The sequence below is a fragment of the Phyllobates terribilis genome, unplaced genomic scaffold (genome assembly GCF_046119375.1).
Source record: "Phyllobates terribilis strain yellow unplaced genomic scaffold, ASM4611937v1 Scaffold_998__1_contigs__length_483029, whole genome shotgun sequence".
NCBI classification, from domain to species: domain Eukaryota; kingdom Metazoa; phylum Chordata; class Amphibia; order Anura; family Dendrobatidae; genus Phyllobates; species Phyllobates terribilis.
Genome location: NW_027363758.1, coordinates 1 through 15,693, shown reverse-complemented (window position 1 = coordinate 15,693; position 15,693 = coordinate 1). Strand labels below are relative to the sequence as shown.

The window sequence follows — 15,693 nt, the reverse complement described above, 5'->3', positions numbered from 1 at the left end:
GTGTCTGTGCCTGAGGGTCAATACCCCTGTGTGCCTGAGAGAAGCTGCAGCATATGGTCTATGGTCGCCCTGAGTAATGGTTCCCCTAAGATTCCAAAGAATTCATGTAACCTGTCTTGCCAATATCGGAACGTAGCGGCGTGCGTGTAACACTACTATAATACTGCCTCTATATATCAGAATTTTGGGTCACTGGCTGGTATTTTGGGAATGTAGGGGATCAGCTCTCTGGTAGACCCTGGTGCACACACAAGAAACCAGTTCGTTAGTTCAAAATAAATGTCTAGGTTAACAAAATAAAACAGCCTTTTCCAGCACAAAGGGATAACACAAAAGTAAATAGTTCATTTTAGAGGTACGGGCTCACTCGTTCAGACACACACACACAGCTGGTCAGGATCTAACACCAACAGAGGGGTTTCCATCTCTACTCCCAGACACTGATGGAGGCAGCTGGACTGCCTTCTATAGTCCGTTCCAAGTCCTGGAACTGGAGGTAAGGGAACGGCCAGTCCCACCCAGCTCTAATGGCCGCTCCTAAAATACAGTTCCAAAATCTGGGCCCATTAAAAACACCTCTCAGCACTACACGTGCTGGCCTGAAGCCTGCTTCTCCAGGTCCTACATCAATGAGGTTTAGCATCTTGGGGACATATACCTCCCATCTAGGACCTGTCCAGTGGCCACCTTACATAGGGTTTATGATTGATTTTGTAGCCATTGATACCTCCCGTCCAGGACCTGTCCAGCGGCCACCTTACATGGGGTTTATGATTGATTTTGTAGCCATTGATACCTCCCGTCCAGGACCTGTCCAGTGGCCACCTTACATGGGGTTTATGATTGATTTTGTAGCCATTGATACCTCCCGTCCAGGACCTGTCCAGTGGCCACCTTACATAGGGTTTATGATTGATTTTGTAGCCATTGATACCTCCTGTCCAGGACCTGTCCAGTGGCCACCTTACATGGGGTTTATGATTGATTTTGTAGCCATTGATACCTCCTGTCCAGGACCTGTCCAGTGGCCACCTTACATGGGGTTTATGATTGATTTTGTAGCCATTGATACCTCCTGTCCAGTGGCCACCTTACATAGGGTTTATGATTGATTTTGTAGCCATTGATACCTCCCGTCCAGGACCTGTCCAGTGGCCACCTTACATAGGGTTTATGATTGATTTTGTAGCCATTGATACCTCCCGTCCAGGACCTGTCCAGTGGCCACCTTACATAGGGTTTATGATTGATTTTGTAGCCATTGATACCTCCCGTCCAGGACCTGTCCAGCGGCCACCTTGCATGGGGTTTATGATTGATTTTGTAGCCATTGATACCTCCCGTCCAGGACCTGTCCAGTGGCCACCTTACATGGGGTTTATGATTGATTTTGTAGCCATTGATACCTCCTGTCCAGGACCTGTCCAGTGGCCACCTTACATAGGGTTTATGATTGATTTTGTAGCCATTGATACCTCCTGTCCAGGACCTGTCCAGTGGCCACCTTACATGGGGTTTATGATTGATTTTGTAGCCATTGATACCTCCTGTCCAGTGGCCACCTTACATAGGGTTTATGATTGATTTTGTAGCCATTGATACCTCCCGTCCAGGACCTGTCCAGTGGCCACCTTACATAGGGTTTATGATTGATTTTGTAGCCATTGATACCTCCCGTCCAGGACCTGTCCAGTGGCCACCTTACATAGGGTTTATGATTGATTTTGTAGCCATTGATACCTCCCGTCCAGGACCTGTCCAGTGGCCACCTTACATGGGGTTTATGATTGATTTTGTAGCCATTGCTCTGTGACTTCACATTCTTGATTCTTGTCTTGGTGACAGGCTTGGGTATTCGTCATCCTTCTTACTCTTGGTGGGGGGTAGACTCTGTTCCTCCCTTTTTGACCTTGGCGTTTCGGTGTAGTTTCCGTCTTCGCCTTCTATTGTCAGAGCACACAGCATTACAGTTTTCTGTTGACACACTTAAGTCTCATTCTTTTGTTGGACCTTCTTGGACTTGTGTGTCGGTAGCGGTGGACTCGGTTGACACGACATCTACATCACTTGTTTTTCCAGTGTTCGTGATGGCATCCGCTGGTGTGAAGGCTGAACTGACCTGCTCCATCTGCATGGGGATTTATTCTGATCCAGTTTACTTGCCTTGTGGACACAATTTCTGCAAAAAGTGCATCACCAAGACCTGGGAGCACCAGGATGAGGAAGAGTACACGTGTCCAGAATGTGTGAAGAGGTACAAGAGAAGAGTTTCCCTCAAGAAGAATCGTAAGCTACAAAATATCGCTGACGCTTTCCTCCTGACTCACAAGGAATCTGAAGACACTGGGACCCGATGCAGCTTCTGCCTCCACATCTACGTCCCCGCCATCAAGTCCTGTCTACACTGTGAAGCTTCTCTCTGTGACAATCATCTGATCACCCACAGCAGGTCACCAGAACACATCATCATCGAGCCCAGCCCGTACCTCGTGAACAAAAAATGTCCCGTCCATAAGAAGATTCTGGAATATTACTGCAAGGAGGATGATTGCTGCATTTGCAACATCTGTAGGATCAATCGAAAACACAGAGAACATCAAGTCATGGCTGTGATGGAAGCCGCGAAGAAGAAGAAGAAAAAATGCAAACAAATTCAGAAGAAGCTGGCCAAGAAACACGACGAGACGGAGAAAAGACTCCAAGGTCTATTAAGAGAAAAGGAAAAAGTGACCAAGAGAGCGGCTGCAGAAACAGAGAGGGTCACTGTCCTGTTCCGAGACATCAGGGACCACCTGGATGACCTAGAGAAGAAGGTCCTGAGCGTGGTCTCCACCTGGGAGGAGAAGGCATTACTCCCGGTCTCCGGTCTGATCCAGCGATTGGAAACTAACAGGGATGAGTTCTCCAGGAGAATGGGCCACATCCAGGAGCTTTGTCATATGAAAGACCCTATAAATGTCCTACAAGAAAAGGAGTCTGGAGAGGACAGCTTTACTGATGTAGGGGGTAACGAAGAGAAGGCCGAGGAGAGTCCCCACCCTGTGGAGGAGCTGGACCAGACCCTGATCTCACTGCAAATACACAGAGACTTAGCCGACATCATGAGGGCCGTGAAGAGACGGTTACACGACGACGGAGCTGTGGGGTGAAGAAGACCCCCCTAATAGTCACATCACCCTGCTAATCCTCTCCTGTGTGATACTGTCCGCTGAGCCGTGTATCTAATCCTATATTATGTGATACTGTCTTCTGAGCCGTGTATCTAATCCTATCCTGTGTGATACTGTCTTCTGAGCCGTGTATCTAATCCTATCCTGTGTGATACTGTCTGCTGAGCCGTGTATCTAATCCTCTCCTGTGTGATACTGACTGCTGAGCCGTGTATCTAATCCTATCCTGTGTGATACTGTCTGCTGAGCCGTGTATCTAATCCTATCCTGTGTGATACTGTCTGCTGAGCCGTGTATCTAATCCTATCCTGTGTGATACTGACTGCTGAGCCGTGTATCTAATCCTATCCTGTGTGATACTGTCTGCTAAGCCATGTATCTAATCCTATCCTGTGTGATACTGACTGCTGAGCCGTGTATCTAATCCTATCCTGTGTGATACTGTCTGCTGAGCCGTGTATCTAATCCTATCCTGTGTGATACTAACTGCTGAGCCGTGTATCTAATCCTATCCTGTGTGATACTGTCTGCTGAGCCGTGTATCTAATCCTATCCTGTGTGATACTGACTGCTGAGCCGTGTATCTAATCCTATCCTGTGTGATACTGTCTGCTGAGCCATGTATCTTATCCTCTCCTGTGTGATACTGTCTGCCGAGCCGTGTATCTAATCCTCTCCTGTGTGATACTGTCTGCTGAGCCGTGTATCTAATCCTCTCCTGTGTGATACTGACTGCTGAGCCGTGTATCTAATCCTATCCTGTGTGATACTGTCTGCTGAGCCGTGTATCTAATCCTCTCCTGTGTGATACTGTCTGCTGTATCTGTCATGAAACAACACCCACTTTTGGGTCAGACTTTGCAGCCCTCTGGCGCCCCTTTATCCTGCTGGTCAAACACGGTATTGACCGAGGATAAGCACGGGTGCAGCTGCTCTAATTTATGTCGACTATTGCGGCACGTGATGTGACAGGACGTATATATACCACCAGTTCCTTCCAGGAACGTATATATACCTCCGACCAGCCACCCTCAAACCACAATATCACATAAATACTGGTATACTGCCACCACCGATCGCTGAACAGGTGGATCGGGTACCCGTTAGGTAACGTGAATTAGCGGGTGAGGAACGTGTTTGCTCGACATAGGACAAGAAGAACGAAGCTGGTAAATAATAATGATTTACTCCCAAAAGGGGGCAGTGTTTACAAAATATATACAAGATATTATAAAAGAGACAATTTACCTATATGCATAAACAGTTATTAAAATAAAAGGGATAAGTGATAGCAAAACCTGCGCCACGAGGTGATGGTCTCAGATTCTGTGGGGGGACGGCTCCCCGGAAATTAGAGGTGATTCTTCTACGCAGCGTGGTGTGCGTGCGTCTGATGTCCCTGAGAAGAATGACTTGAAAAATGGCCGCTCTGCTTTTTAGTAAAGGGGCCAAATGATTAGGAAACACCCATATTGTTTACCTCACACGGGGGCTCGGTTTTGTGAAACCACCCAGCTGCATAGAACATAGAAACCTTCAGATTTCATATCTTGGTGTGGGGGGGGTCCCACATCCAAGATGGAGACATCATGTTGGCCGTCACCAATATTCATGAGGATTGATATCAAATATGAAATCTCTATGACGCTCAGAAGCTCAGAATCCATTACCCCAGTTCCCGATCGTTTCTCAGTTATGCAAGATATACTATTGTAAAGGGAAAAAGGTGAGCATTCCAAAAATGTGGTCCCGGTGTTTGTGACAGTCCTGTGCGTTATTAAAATTGACATTAAACGTTGGTCCAGCTCAACAATAGAATTCTTTGAGACATCTCTCATTTTAAAAACTCGGGCAGAAATACATTTCGCCTGACACCTCCCCCTTTTAGACTGCGCTATGGAGGTAGGACCTTCTGGTACTCCTCCAGGCATATATCTGTAGGTTCCCCCCGCCAGGACAACCCATCGGCATTGCCATGCTCGCTGCCCTTGCGGTGTTGAACGGTAAAGTCGTACTGCTGGAGCGTGAGGCTCCAGCGTAACAACCTTCCGTTGGCACTGGACATGGTGTGCAGCCAACTCAGGGGGTGGTGGTCAGTCACGACAGTGAAGGGGCGCCCGTACAAGTAAGGCTGTAAGCAGTTGAGGGCCCATACAATGGCCAGGCACTCCTTCTCTATGGTGGCAGCAGTTTCCGGCTTAGGTACAACACGGGGTGTTCTTGGTTTCCCGAGTCGACCTGGCTGAGTACAGCACCGAGGCCAAATTCACTGGCGTCGGTCTGTACTAAGAGTGGTCGTGTGCCGTCGACCGCCTTTAGCACAGGAGAGCTGCTCAGAGCAGTCTTCAGAGCCCGAAAGGCCACCTCGCATTCATCTGTCCACTTGACTGAATGGGGTAGGCTCCTCCTGGTGAGATCTGTCAAGGGCTTCGCAAGGCTACTATAGTTTTGTACAAAGCGTCAATAGTACCCTGGGGTGCCCAAGAAGGACTGCAACTGCTTCTTGGTCCTGGGGGTGGGCCAGGACACGATAGCGTCCACCTTTCCAGGCTCTGGCTTCAGAGTACCCCCACCTACCCGGTGCCCCAGGTAGTGGACCTCGTTCAAGCCCATCTGGCACTTTCCCGGCTTGATGGTCAAGCCTGCCTGGTGAATGCGCCCGAGCACCTGCTGCAGATGCTCGAGGTGATCCTCCCAGGTGGGACTGAAGATGGCAATGTCATCCAGGTACGCCACTGCGTATCTCTCCAGGCCCTGGAGCAGGTGGTTGACCATTCGCTGGAAAGTGGCAGGGGCATTTTTCATGCCGAAAGGCATGACCGTGGATTCATACAATCCGAAGGGGGTGATAAAGGCGGACTTCTCCTGGGCCCCGGGGCTCAAGGGAATCTGCCAATATCCCCGACTCAAATCCATAATGGAGAGATAGCTCGCGCTGGCTAACCGCACCAGCAGCTCCTCAATGCGTGGCATTGGTTGTGCATCAGAGGCTGTGATAGCGTTGAGCCCCCTGTAGTCCACACAGAACCGGGTGGTCCAGTCCTTCTTTGGCACCAGGACTACAGGTGAGGTCCACGCGCTCTTGGACCGCTTTATCACCCCCAGCTTCAGCATCTCCTCGACCTCCTGGCGCATGGCATGCTGCACCTCGTCGGAGATTCGATAGGCTGTCCGCCGGAGTGGGGCATGATTCCCGGTGTCCACTTCATGGACCGCCACTTCAGTCCTGCCAGGCAGGTTGGTGAACACTGCTTGGAAGGGTTTCAGCACTGCTCGCATCTGAGACCTCTGGTCTGCGGATAGCAAGTCGCTTATCTCTACATCCTCTAGGGACCCGCTGGCCTTCGCTTGGGCGAGCATGTCAAAGAGGGGGCCATCCTCCCCATCCTCGGGCAGGTTGCAGACCGGTAGGACGCAGGTTCCACGTTCTTGATGAGCCTTCATCATATTAACGTGAAAAGCCTTCCGCCTTCCCCGCGCGTGGTCAAGAGTGATCACGTAGGTGACTGGGTTGAGCTGTTGGTGAATGACGTACGGGCCTTCCCAGGCCGCCTGAAGCTTGTCCTTTGGTACGGGGACCAGCACCCACACCTTCTGACCCACCTGGTAGGTCCGTTCTCGGGCGTTCTGGTCGTACCAATGCTTCTGGTCAGCCTGGGCTTGCGCCATGTTGTTGTGACACCCCAGGGGTCTGGTTGCCACAGTGATAGAGATATTACGTCTGAGAGCAGGTGGGAGGTCCTTTGGTCAGGGATCCTGTGCATGCCACACCTCCTGCCCAGTCTTGGGAGGGGAAGGACTTCCCCTATATAAACCCGGGGCTGAGGCAGGGTTAGTGAGAAAGAAGACAGAACAAGAGTAGAGAAGAGAAGCAGCATAGCAAGAAACATCAGGAGCTCTGTGGGGAGCAGTGTTACAACGAGTCAGGGGCTGGCAGCTGCAGAGCTCGCCCTGACTGAGAAGATTTCTTACCGGACCCGGAGTCCGAGGCTGTGGGGACTAACTCCTACCCAGCAGCAGAAACCGTCCGGCAGAGGATTTCAGGTCCTCTGGCCCAGAGGCCCGAAGGCACGGTCACACGCGTGGGACCAGCACCGCCATCGTGGAGCGGAAGCCATTAGAAGGCCCCGAGTCACCGGCCATACGGGTGAGCACCACACGGTACACTCAGGGACGTGGGCTACTTATTCCCGCCTCTAGCAAGGTAGCCAGAAGAGTACAGTTAGTTGGGAAGGCCTACAACTCCGCCTGGCCAGGGGAGATCCCATCTGCTCAAGGACTGACCAGGCCCCTATCACTAGCAAGTACTCCGGGAGGGTCTATCTTTGTCACCAGTAAAGACCCTGAACTATACCGCACCGTCTCTGAGTGGTTCCTGCTACCCCCATCATCCACGTCGGCTGCCCTGAGGCCATACCCCTCCCGTTGGGGGTTATACCATCCACGCTGCACCATCCTTCCACCGGCCTCAGCGGTCTGCCCTGCAGCGGCAGCTCCATAGCTGCATTCAACGGGTGGCGTAGTCACCAACCATCTACTGCTAGTACATCGCCGCTCAGTTTGACTCCCTGGGCACGGACCGGGTCGCCGCCACGAGACTACAACCCTCAAGAGATCCGGCTCCGGGTAAGCTCCCGCGTGCGCAACGCAGCGCGACACAGGCCCAGGGGCGCGTCATTGTCATGCACCAACTGCGTCAAGGTCTGCATCTTGTCACGGAAGCGCATGACATACTCCACGATGGACACTCCTGGGGAGCTCGGCTCTTCTTCCCAGAATTCCCTTATCAACCCAAGGGGTCCTCGGACACGCCTGCCATACAGGAGCTCAAAGGGGGAGAACCCCGTCGAGGCCTGTGGAACCTCTCTGTAAGCAAAAAGCAGGTGTGGGAGGTAACGCTCCCAGTCGCGACCCTGGGTCTCAACCAGCATTTTTAACATCTGTTTGAGGGTACCGTTGAATCGCTCACACAAACCATTGGTCTGTGGGTGATACGCGCTCGATACCAAATGCTGCACCTGCATTTTCTTACATAGGGCCTCCATTAAGCGTGACATGAACTGGGTCTCCTGGTCGGTAAGCATCTCCCTGGGAAATCCTACTCGCCAAAATATGGCCAAGAGGGCGTCCGCCACCTTATCCGCCCTAATTGAGGACAGGGCTACTGCCTCCGGATACCGGGTAGCATAGTCTACCACGGTAAGGATGAAGCGTTTTCCAGAGCTGCTGGGTATGGCCAGTGGTCCCACAATGTCCACAGCAATCCTCTGGAAAGGCTCCTCTATCACTGGCAAAGAGATCAGGGGGGCTTTGGGGGCCGGCCCTGACTTTCCCACTCTTTGACACGTGGTACAGGAGCGACAGTAGTTCACCACATCTGTCCTCATTTTGGGCCAATAAAAGTGATGAGACAGCCGGGCCTTGGTTTTGCTGACCCCCAAGTGTCCAGCGAGTGGAATTTCATGGGCGATCCGCAACAACTCGTCCCTGAATTGGTAGGGGACGACCAGCTGTCTTTCCCTCAGCCACTCCTGTTGGGGTGTAAAGGGAACTGTCTCCCGGTACAACCTCCCTTGGTCCCAGAATACCCTCTCCTTATCCGACTCGGAGGTGGGTTTCTCAGCGAGGCTCCTTAACGTCTCCAGGCTAGCATCTGAGTGCAGAGCTGCCTGAAACTCCTGGCTGGAGGAAGCCAGAAGTGAGGTTAAGGCCACGTCCTCACTAGGACCCTCTGGGACCGGCTCTGGGTCCATACCTGATCCTGTTATTCCTCTGTCCGAGGAGGGTCCAGAAGGCAGGGCGTTACTTGCGTTCTGGGCACTCTGACTGCGGGTAACAGCGGCTATATAGGCCGTGTCCCCGGGGAATAACACAGTCTCATTAGCCTGCGAGGCCATGAGAACTACTTCTCCATCATCCTCCATTACCTCAGGCACAGTGCTACGTATGCGGCAGCTACCATCAGCCAGGTCACCATCTGTTGTGGCACAGGTCACTGGCACAGCACCACCTGCTTCATGGTCCTCGTGCCTCTCCCCATTACCCTTGGCACTGACCTTTGCTCCTGCTAGGGGATCCTCAGCAACATCACCCCGCAGAGTGACATGGCTGAGTTCTCCTGCACCTTCCGATACAACATCATCATCATCATCATCATCATGTAAAGCATGGACATTCCCATTATTAGCATTAACCTTACCAACCGTATCAGATCGGGGAGGGGTGTCAGGGACATAATAAGCAAACATCCTCCCCAAATCAGTTCCCAACACAACATTTTCAGGTAGGTTGTCAGATACTCCGACTTCCTTCACCCCACTCCCCGCACCCCAATCAATAAAAACCCGGGCCATGGGCAAGGGGCATCGGACGCCCCCAATCCCGGTGACAGTCAGGGTCTTTCCTGGAATAAGCGCTTCAGGGGACACCAGTTCGGGTCGGATGAGGGTTCGTTCGGCCCCAGTGTCCTTGAGGCCTACAGTGACAGTGTTCCCCATCCTGACAGACTGCAAGTTTTCACAGGCCCTCCCAACCGGCCCACCCACCAAAAGAACTGATGCACTAGGCCCTGGGGCCTTGGATGGGGGGTTCTTCCTCTGCTTCTCTGGGCAAGTGGCGCTGAGATGACCAGTCTGGTTGCAGGAATAACACCTGCGGGCATCAGATGCAGGCCGGGCATTGGTAACGGGGAAAAGGCCTCCGGAAGGTCGGCTGGCAGGGGCAGGGATGGTGGTTGATGGCTTACCCCCTTTCCAGCTGGCGACAACTGGCTTCCGCACCTCCGGTCTCCAGTTGGCCTCGTAGGTGTCTGCGATCTGCGCTGCTTTATTGGCATCTGGGGGCTCCCGATCCATCACGAACTGCCGTACCTCAGTCGGACACAGATGCAGGAACTGGTCTTTCACCATCAGGTCCTTTAGCTGCTCAAAGGTGGTCGCTGACAGTCCTTGGATCCACTGCTCAAAGTTGGTTCGGAGCCCGTCCACCACATCGCTGTAGGTGTCCTGTGGTCCACGTTGGAGGGCTCTGAACTTTGTGCGGTAAACCTCCGGAGTCAGCTGGTACTTTTTTATCAGGGCCTGCTTGACGGCCTTATAGTCTCCATCTTGTTCTCGAGGGAGGGAAGCAAACACCTCCAAAGCTTTTCCTCGGAGCCCTGGAGTCAAATATCTTGCCCATTGGTCGATGGGCAGCTGATACTGCCTGCAGGCCTTTTCAAAGCCTCGCAGAAATGTGTCCAAGTCCCCATCCTTTTCCATCACAGGGAAGTGCTCAGGACGAGGTTTAAAGCAGCTGGCACTCTTGGACTCACGGGTCTGCGTAGAGGGCGACTCCTTCTGAATCCGGGCTAGCTCCAGCTGGTGTTGTCGGTCAGCTTGTCGCTCCGCAGCCTCTCGGTCAGCTTGGCCTTGTCGCTCCGCTTGGGCCTGTTGCTCTGCTCACTCCTGGAATCTCAGGATCAGCTGCAGTCGTCCATCACGATCGTCTGCGGTGAGCTGCTCCAAGGCCATCTGCAGGTGGGGGTCCACACTACCCTGGTTGCGGGTATGGCTGGCAATCACAGGTGGGACCCCTGCAGCAGCGCCATCCGGGCCTTGGCTGGCCGCCCCATCATCAGGGCTCTGCAGCACCTTGTAACAGTTCAGCAATCATTTGGGCCTTGTTTTTGCCCGTGGGGTCAATCCGTCCCAGCTCACAGAGAGTAGTGATAGTGTCCTTCGTCTGCAGGTGATACCAGGACTCTCCACGTGTAGCCATTATTGCCAAATAAAAGATAGGATAGAAAAACAAGAGAAAGGTAGGGGTAACTGCTACACATACAGTATTGTCTCAGATCTAATAAACACTAAGTTCGATCTTCCCAAACTTTTGTGCAAGTTCTTAGTGAGAGGAATGATTGCTCAAACCAGATCACTAATGTCCTATGACCCCACCGCTTGCCACCAATTTGTCATGAAACAACACCCACTTTTGGGTCAGACTTTGCAGCCCTCTGGCGCCCCCTTATCCTGCTGGTCAAACACGGTATTGACCGAGGATAAGCACGGGTGCAGCTGCTCTAGTTTATGTCGACTATTGTAGCACGTGATGTGACAGGACGTATACAGTACAGACCAAAAGTTTGGACACACCTTCTCATTTAAAGATTTTTCTGTATTTTCATGACTATGAAAATTGTACATTCACACTGAAGGCATCAAAACTATGAATTACCACATGTGGAATTATATACTTAACAAAAAAGTGTGAAACAACTGAAAATATGTCTTATATTCTAGGTTCTTCACAGTAGCCACCTTTTGCTTTGATGACTGCTTTGCACACTCTTGGCATTCTCTTGATGAGCTTCAAGAGGTAGTCACCGGAAATGGTTTTCACTTCACAGGTGTGCCCTGTCAGGTTTAATAAGTGGGATTTCTTGCCTTATAAATGGGGTTGGGACCATCAGTTGTGTTGTGCAGAAGTCTGGTGGATACACAGCTGATAGTCCTACTGAATAGACTGTTAGAATTTGTATTATGGCAAGAAAAAAGCAGCTAAGTAAAGAAAAACGAGTGGCCATCATTACTTTAAGAAATGAAGTTCAGTCAGTGCGAAAAATTGGGAAAACTTTGAAAGTGTCCCCAAGTGCAGTTGCAAAAACCATCAAGCGAGACAAAGAAACTGTCTCACATGAGGACTCCCCAGGAAAGGAAGACCAAGAGTCACCTCTGCTTCTGAGGATAAGTTTATCCGAGTCACCAGCCTCAGAAATCGCAGGTTAACAGCAGCTCAGATTAGAGACCAGGTCAATGCCACACAGAGTTCTAGCAGCGGACACATCTCTTCAACAACTGTTAGGAGGAGACTTTGTGCAGCAGGCCTTCATGGTAAAATAGCTGCTAGGAAACCACTGCTAAGGACAGGCAACAAGCAGAAGAGACTTGTTTGGGCTAAAAAACACAAGGAATGGACATTAGACCAGTGGAAATCTGTGCTTTGGTCTGATGAGTCCAAATTTGAGATCTTTAGTTCCAACCACCATGTCTTTGTGCGACGCAGAAAAGGTGAACGGATGGACTCTACATGCCTGGTTCCCACCGTGAAGCATGGAGGAGGAGGTGTGATGGTGTGGGGGGGGCTTTGCTGGTGACACTGTTCAGGATTTATTCAAAATTGAAGGCATACTGAACCAGCATGGCTACCACAGCATCTTGCAGCGGCATGCTATTCCATCCGGTTTGTGTTTAGTTGGACCATCATTTATTTTTGAACAGGACAATGACCCCAAACACCTCCAGGCTGTGTAAGGGCTATTTGATCAAGGAGGAGAGTGATGGGGTGCTACGCCAGATGACCTCGCCTCCACAATCACCAGACCTGAACCCAATCGAGATGGTTTGGGGTGAGCTGGACCGCAGAGTGAAGGCAAAAAGGCCAACAAGTGCTAAGCATCTCTGGGAACTCCTTCAAGATTGTTGGAAGACCATTTCCGGTGACTACCTCTTGAAGCTCATCAAGAGAATGCCAAGAGTGTGCAAAGCCGTCATCAAAGCAAAAGGTGGCTACTGTGAAGAACCTAGAATATAAGACATATTTTCAGTTGTTTCACACTTTTTTGTTAAGTCTATAATTCCACATGTGGTAATTCATAGTTTTGATGCCTTCAGTGTGAATGTACAAATTTCAAAGTCATGAAAATACAGAAAAATCTTTAAATGAGAAGGTGTGTCCAAACTTTTGGTCTGTACTGTATATACCACCAGTTCCTTCCAGGAACGTATATATACCTCCGACCAGCCACCCTCAAACCACAATATCACATAAATACTGGTATACTGCCACCACCGATCGCTTAACAGGTGGATCGGGTACCCGTTAGGTAACGTGAATTAGCGGGTGAGGAACGTGTTTGCTCGAAATAGGACAAGAAGAACGAAGCTGATAATTAATAATGATTTACTCCCAAAAGGAGGGCAGTGTTTACAAAAGATATACAAGATATTATAAAAGAGACAATTTACCTATATGCATAAACAGTTATCAAAATAAAAGGGATAAGTAATAGCAAAACCTGCGACACGAGGTGATGGTCTCAGATTCTGTGGTGGGACGGCTCCCCGGAAATTAGAGGTGATTCTTCTACGCAGCGTGGTGTGCATGCGTCTGACGTCCCTGAGAAGAATGACTTGAAAAATGGCCGTTCTGCTTTTTAGTAAAGGGGCCAAATGATTAGGAAACACCCATATTGCTTACCTCACACGGGGGCTCGGTTTTGTGAAACCACCCAGCTGCATAGAACATAGAAACCTTCAGATTTCATATCTTGGTGTGGGGGGGTCCCACATCCAAGATGGAGACATCATGTTGGCCGTCACCAATATTCATGAGGATTGATATCAAATATGAAATCTCTATGACGCTCAGAAGCTCAGAATCCATTACCCCAGTTCCCGGTCGTTTCTCAGTTATGCAAGATATACTATTGTAATGGGAAAAAGGTGAGCATTCCAAAAATGTGGTCCCGGTGTTTGTGACAGTCCTGTGCGTTATTAAAATTTACATTAAACGTTGGTCCAGCTAAACAATAGAATTGGAGGGAAAATCTAACTTGAGCTAGAAGCTGCTCTACACTGAGGGTTTACGACGATAATAAAAATTCTTAGGGTGGGGGCAAGCACTGCAGTTCTATGTACTCTTTGACAAACAGATAGGGGATGGGGGGGTTTCTTTGAGACATCTCTCATTTTAAAAACTTGGGCAGAAATACATTTTGCCTGACAGTATCTAATCCTCTCCTGTGTGATACTGTCTGCTGAGCCGTGTATCTAATCCTCTCCTGTGTGATACTGTCTGCTGAGCCGTGTATCTAATCCTCTCCTGTGTGATACTGTCTGCTGAGCCGTGTATCTAATCCTTTCCTGTGTGATACTGACTGCTGAGCCGTGTATCTAATCCTCTCCTGTGTGATACTGTCAGCTGAGCTGTGTATCTAATCCTCTCCTATGTGATACTGTCTGCTGAGCCGTGTATCTAATCCTCTCCTGTGTGATACTGTCTGCTGAGCCGTGTATCTAATCCTTTCCTGTGTGATACTGACTGCTGAGCCGTGTATCTAATCCTCTCCTGTGTGATACTGTCAGCTGAGCTGTGTATCTAATCCTCTCCTATGTGATACTGTCTGCTGAGCCGTGTATCTAATCCTCTCCTGTGTGATACTGTCTGCTGAGCTGTGTATCTAATCCTCTCCTATGTGATACTGTCTGCTGAGCCGTGTATCTAATCCTCTCCTGTGTGATACTGTCTGCTGAGCTGTGTATCTAATCCTCTCCTGTGTGATACTGTCTGCTGAGCCGTGTATCTAATCCTCTCCTGTGTGATACTGTCTGCTGAGCCGTGTATCTAATCCTATCCTGTGTGATACTGTCTGCTGAGCCGTGTATCTAATTCTATCCTGTGTGATACTGTCTGCTGAGCCGTGTATCTAATCCTCTCCTGTGTGATACTGTCTGCTGAGCCGTGTATCTAATCCTATCCTGTGTGATACTGACTGCTGAGCCGTGTATCTAATCCTCTCCTGTGTGATACTGTCTGCTGAGCCGTGTATCTAATCCTCTCCTGTGTGATACTGTCTGCTGAGCCGTGTATCTAATCCTATCCTGTGTGATACTGTCTGCTGAGCCCTGTATCTAATCCTCTCCTGTGTGATACTGACTGTTGAGCGGTGTATCTAATCCTATCCTGTGTGATACTGTCTGCTGAGCCGTGTACCTAATCCTCTCCTGTGTGATACTGTCTGCTGAGCCGTGTATCTAATCCTCTCCTATGTGATACTGTCTGCTGAGCCGTGTATCTAATCCTATCCTGTGTGATACTGTCTGCTGAGCTGTGTATCTAATCCTCTCCTGTGTGATACTGTCTGCTCAGCTGTGTATCTAATCCTCTCCTGTGTGATACTGTCTGCTGAGCCGTGTATCTAATCCTCTCCTGTGTGATACTGTCTGCTGAGCCGTGTATCTAATCCTCTCCTGTGTGATACTGTCTGCTGAGCCGTGTATCTAATCCTATCCTGTGTGATACTGACGGCTGAGCTGTGTATCTAATCCTCTCCTGTGTGATACTGTCTGCTGAGCCGTGTATCTAATCCTATCCTGTGTGATACTGTCTGCTGAGCCGTGTATCTAATCCTATCCTGTGTGATACTGACTGCTGAGCCGTGTATCTAATCCTCTCCTGTGTGATACTGTCTGCTGAGCCGTGTATCTAATCCTCTCCTGTGTGATACTGTCTGCTGAGCCGTGTATCTAATCCTCTCCTGTGTGATACTGACTGCTGAGCCGTGTATCTAATCCTGTCCTGTGTGATACTGTCTGCTGAGCCGTGTATCTAATCCTCTCCTGTGTGATACTGTCTGCTGAGCCGTGTATCTAATCCTATCATGTGTGATACTGTCTGCTGAGCCGTGTATCTAATCCTCTCCTGTGTGATACCGTCTGCTCAGCTATGTATCTAATCCTATCCTGTGTGATACTGACTGCTGAGC

The 15,693-nt window shown here is 50.1% G+C and overlaps 1 protein-coding gene across 1 annotated transcript; it reads left to right on the top strand.

The window, feature by feature from the left end:
- The first annotated feature begins 1,910 nt into the window (after window positions 1-1,910).
- Window positions 1,911-3,149, top strand: LOC141241387 (E3 ubiquitin-protein ligase TRIM47-like). The gene has a single exon (XM_073668758.1). The coding sequence runs from the start codon at window positions 2,088-2,090 to the stop codon at window positions 3,147-3,149; it is 1,062 nt and encodes a 353-aa protein (XP_073524859.1). The 5' UTR covers window positions 1,911-2,087.
- The last annotated feature ends 12,544 nt before the right edge of the window (window positions 3,150-15,693 follow it).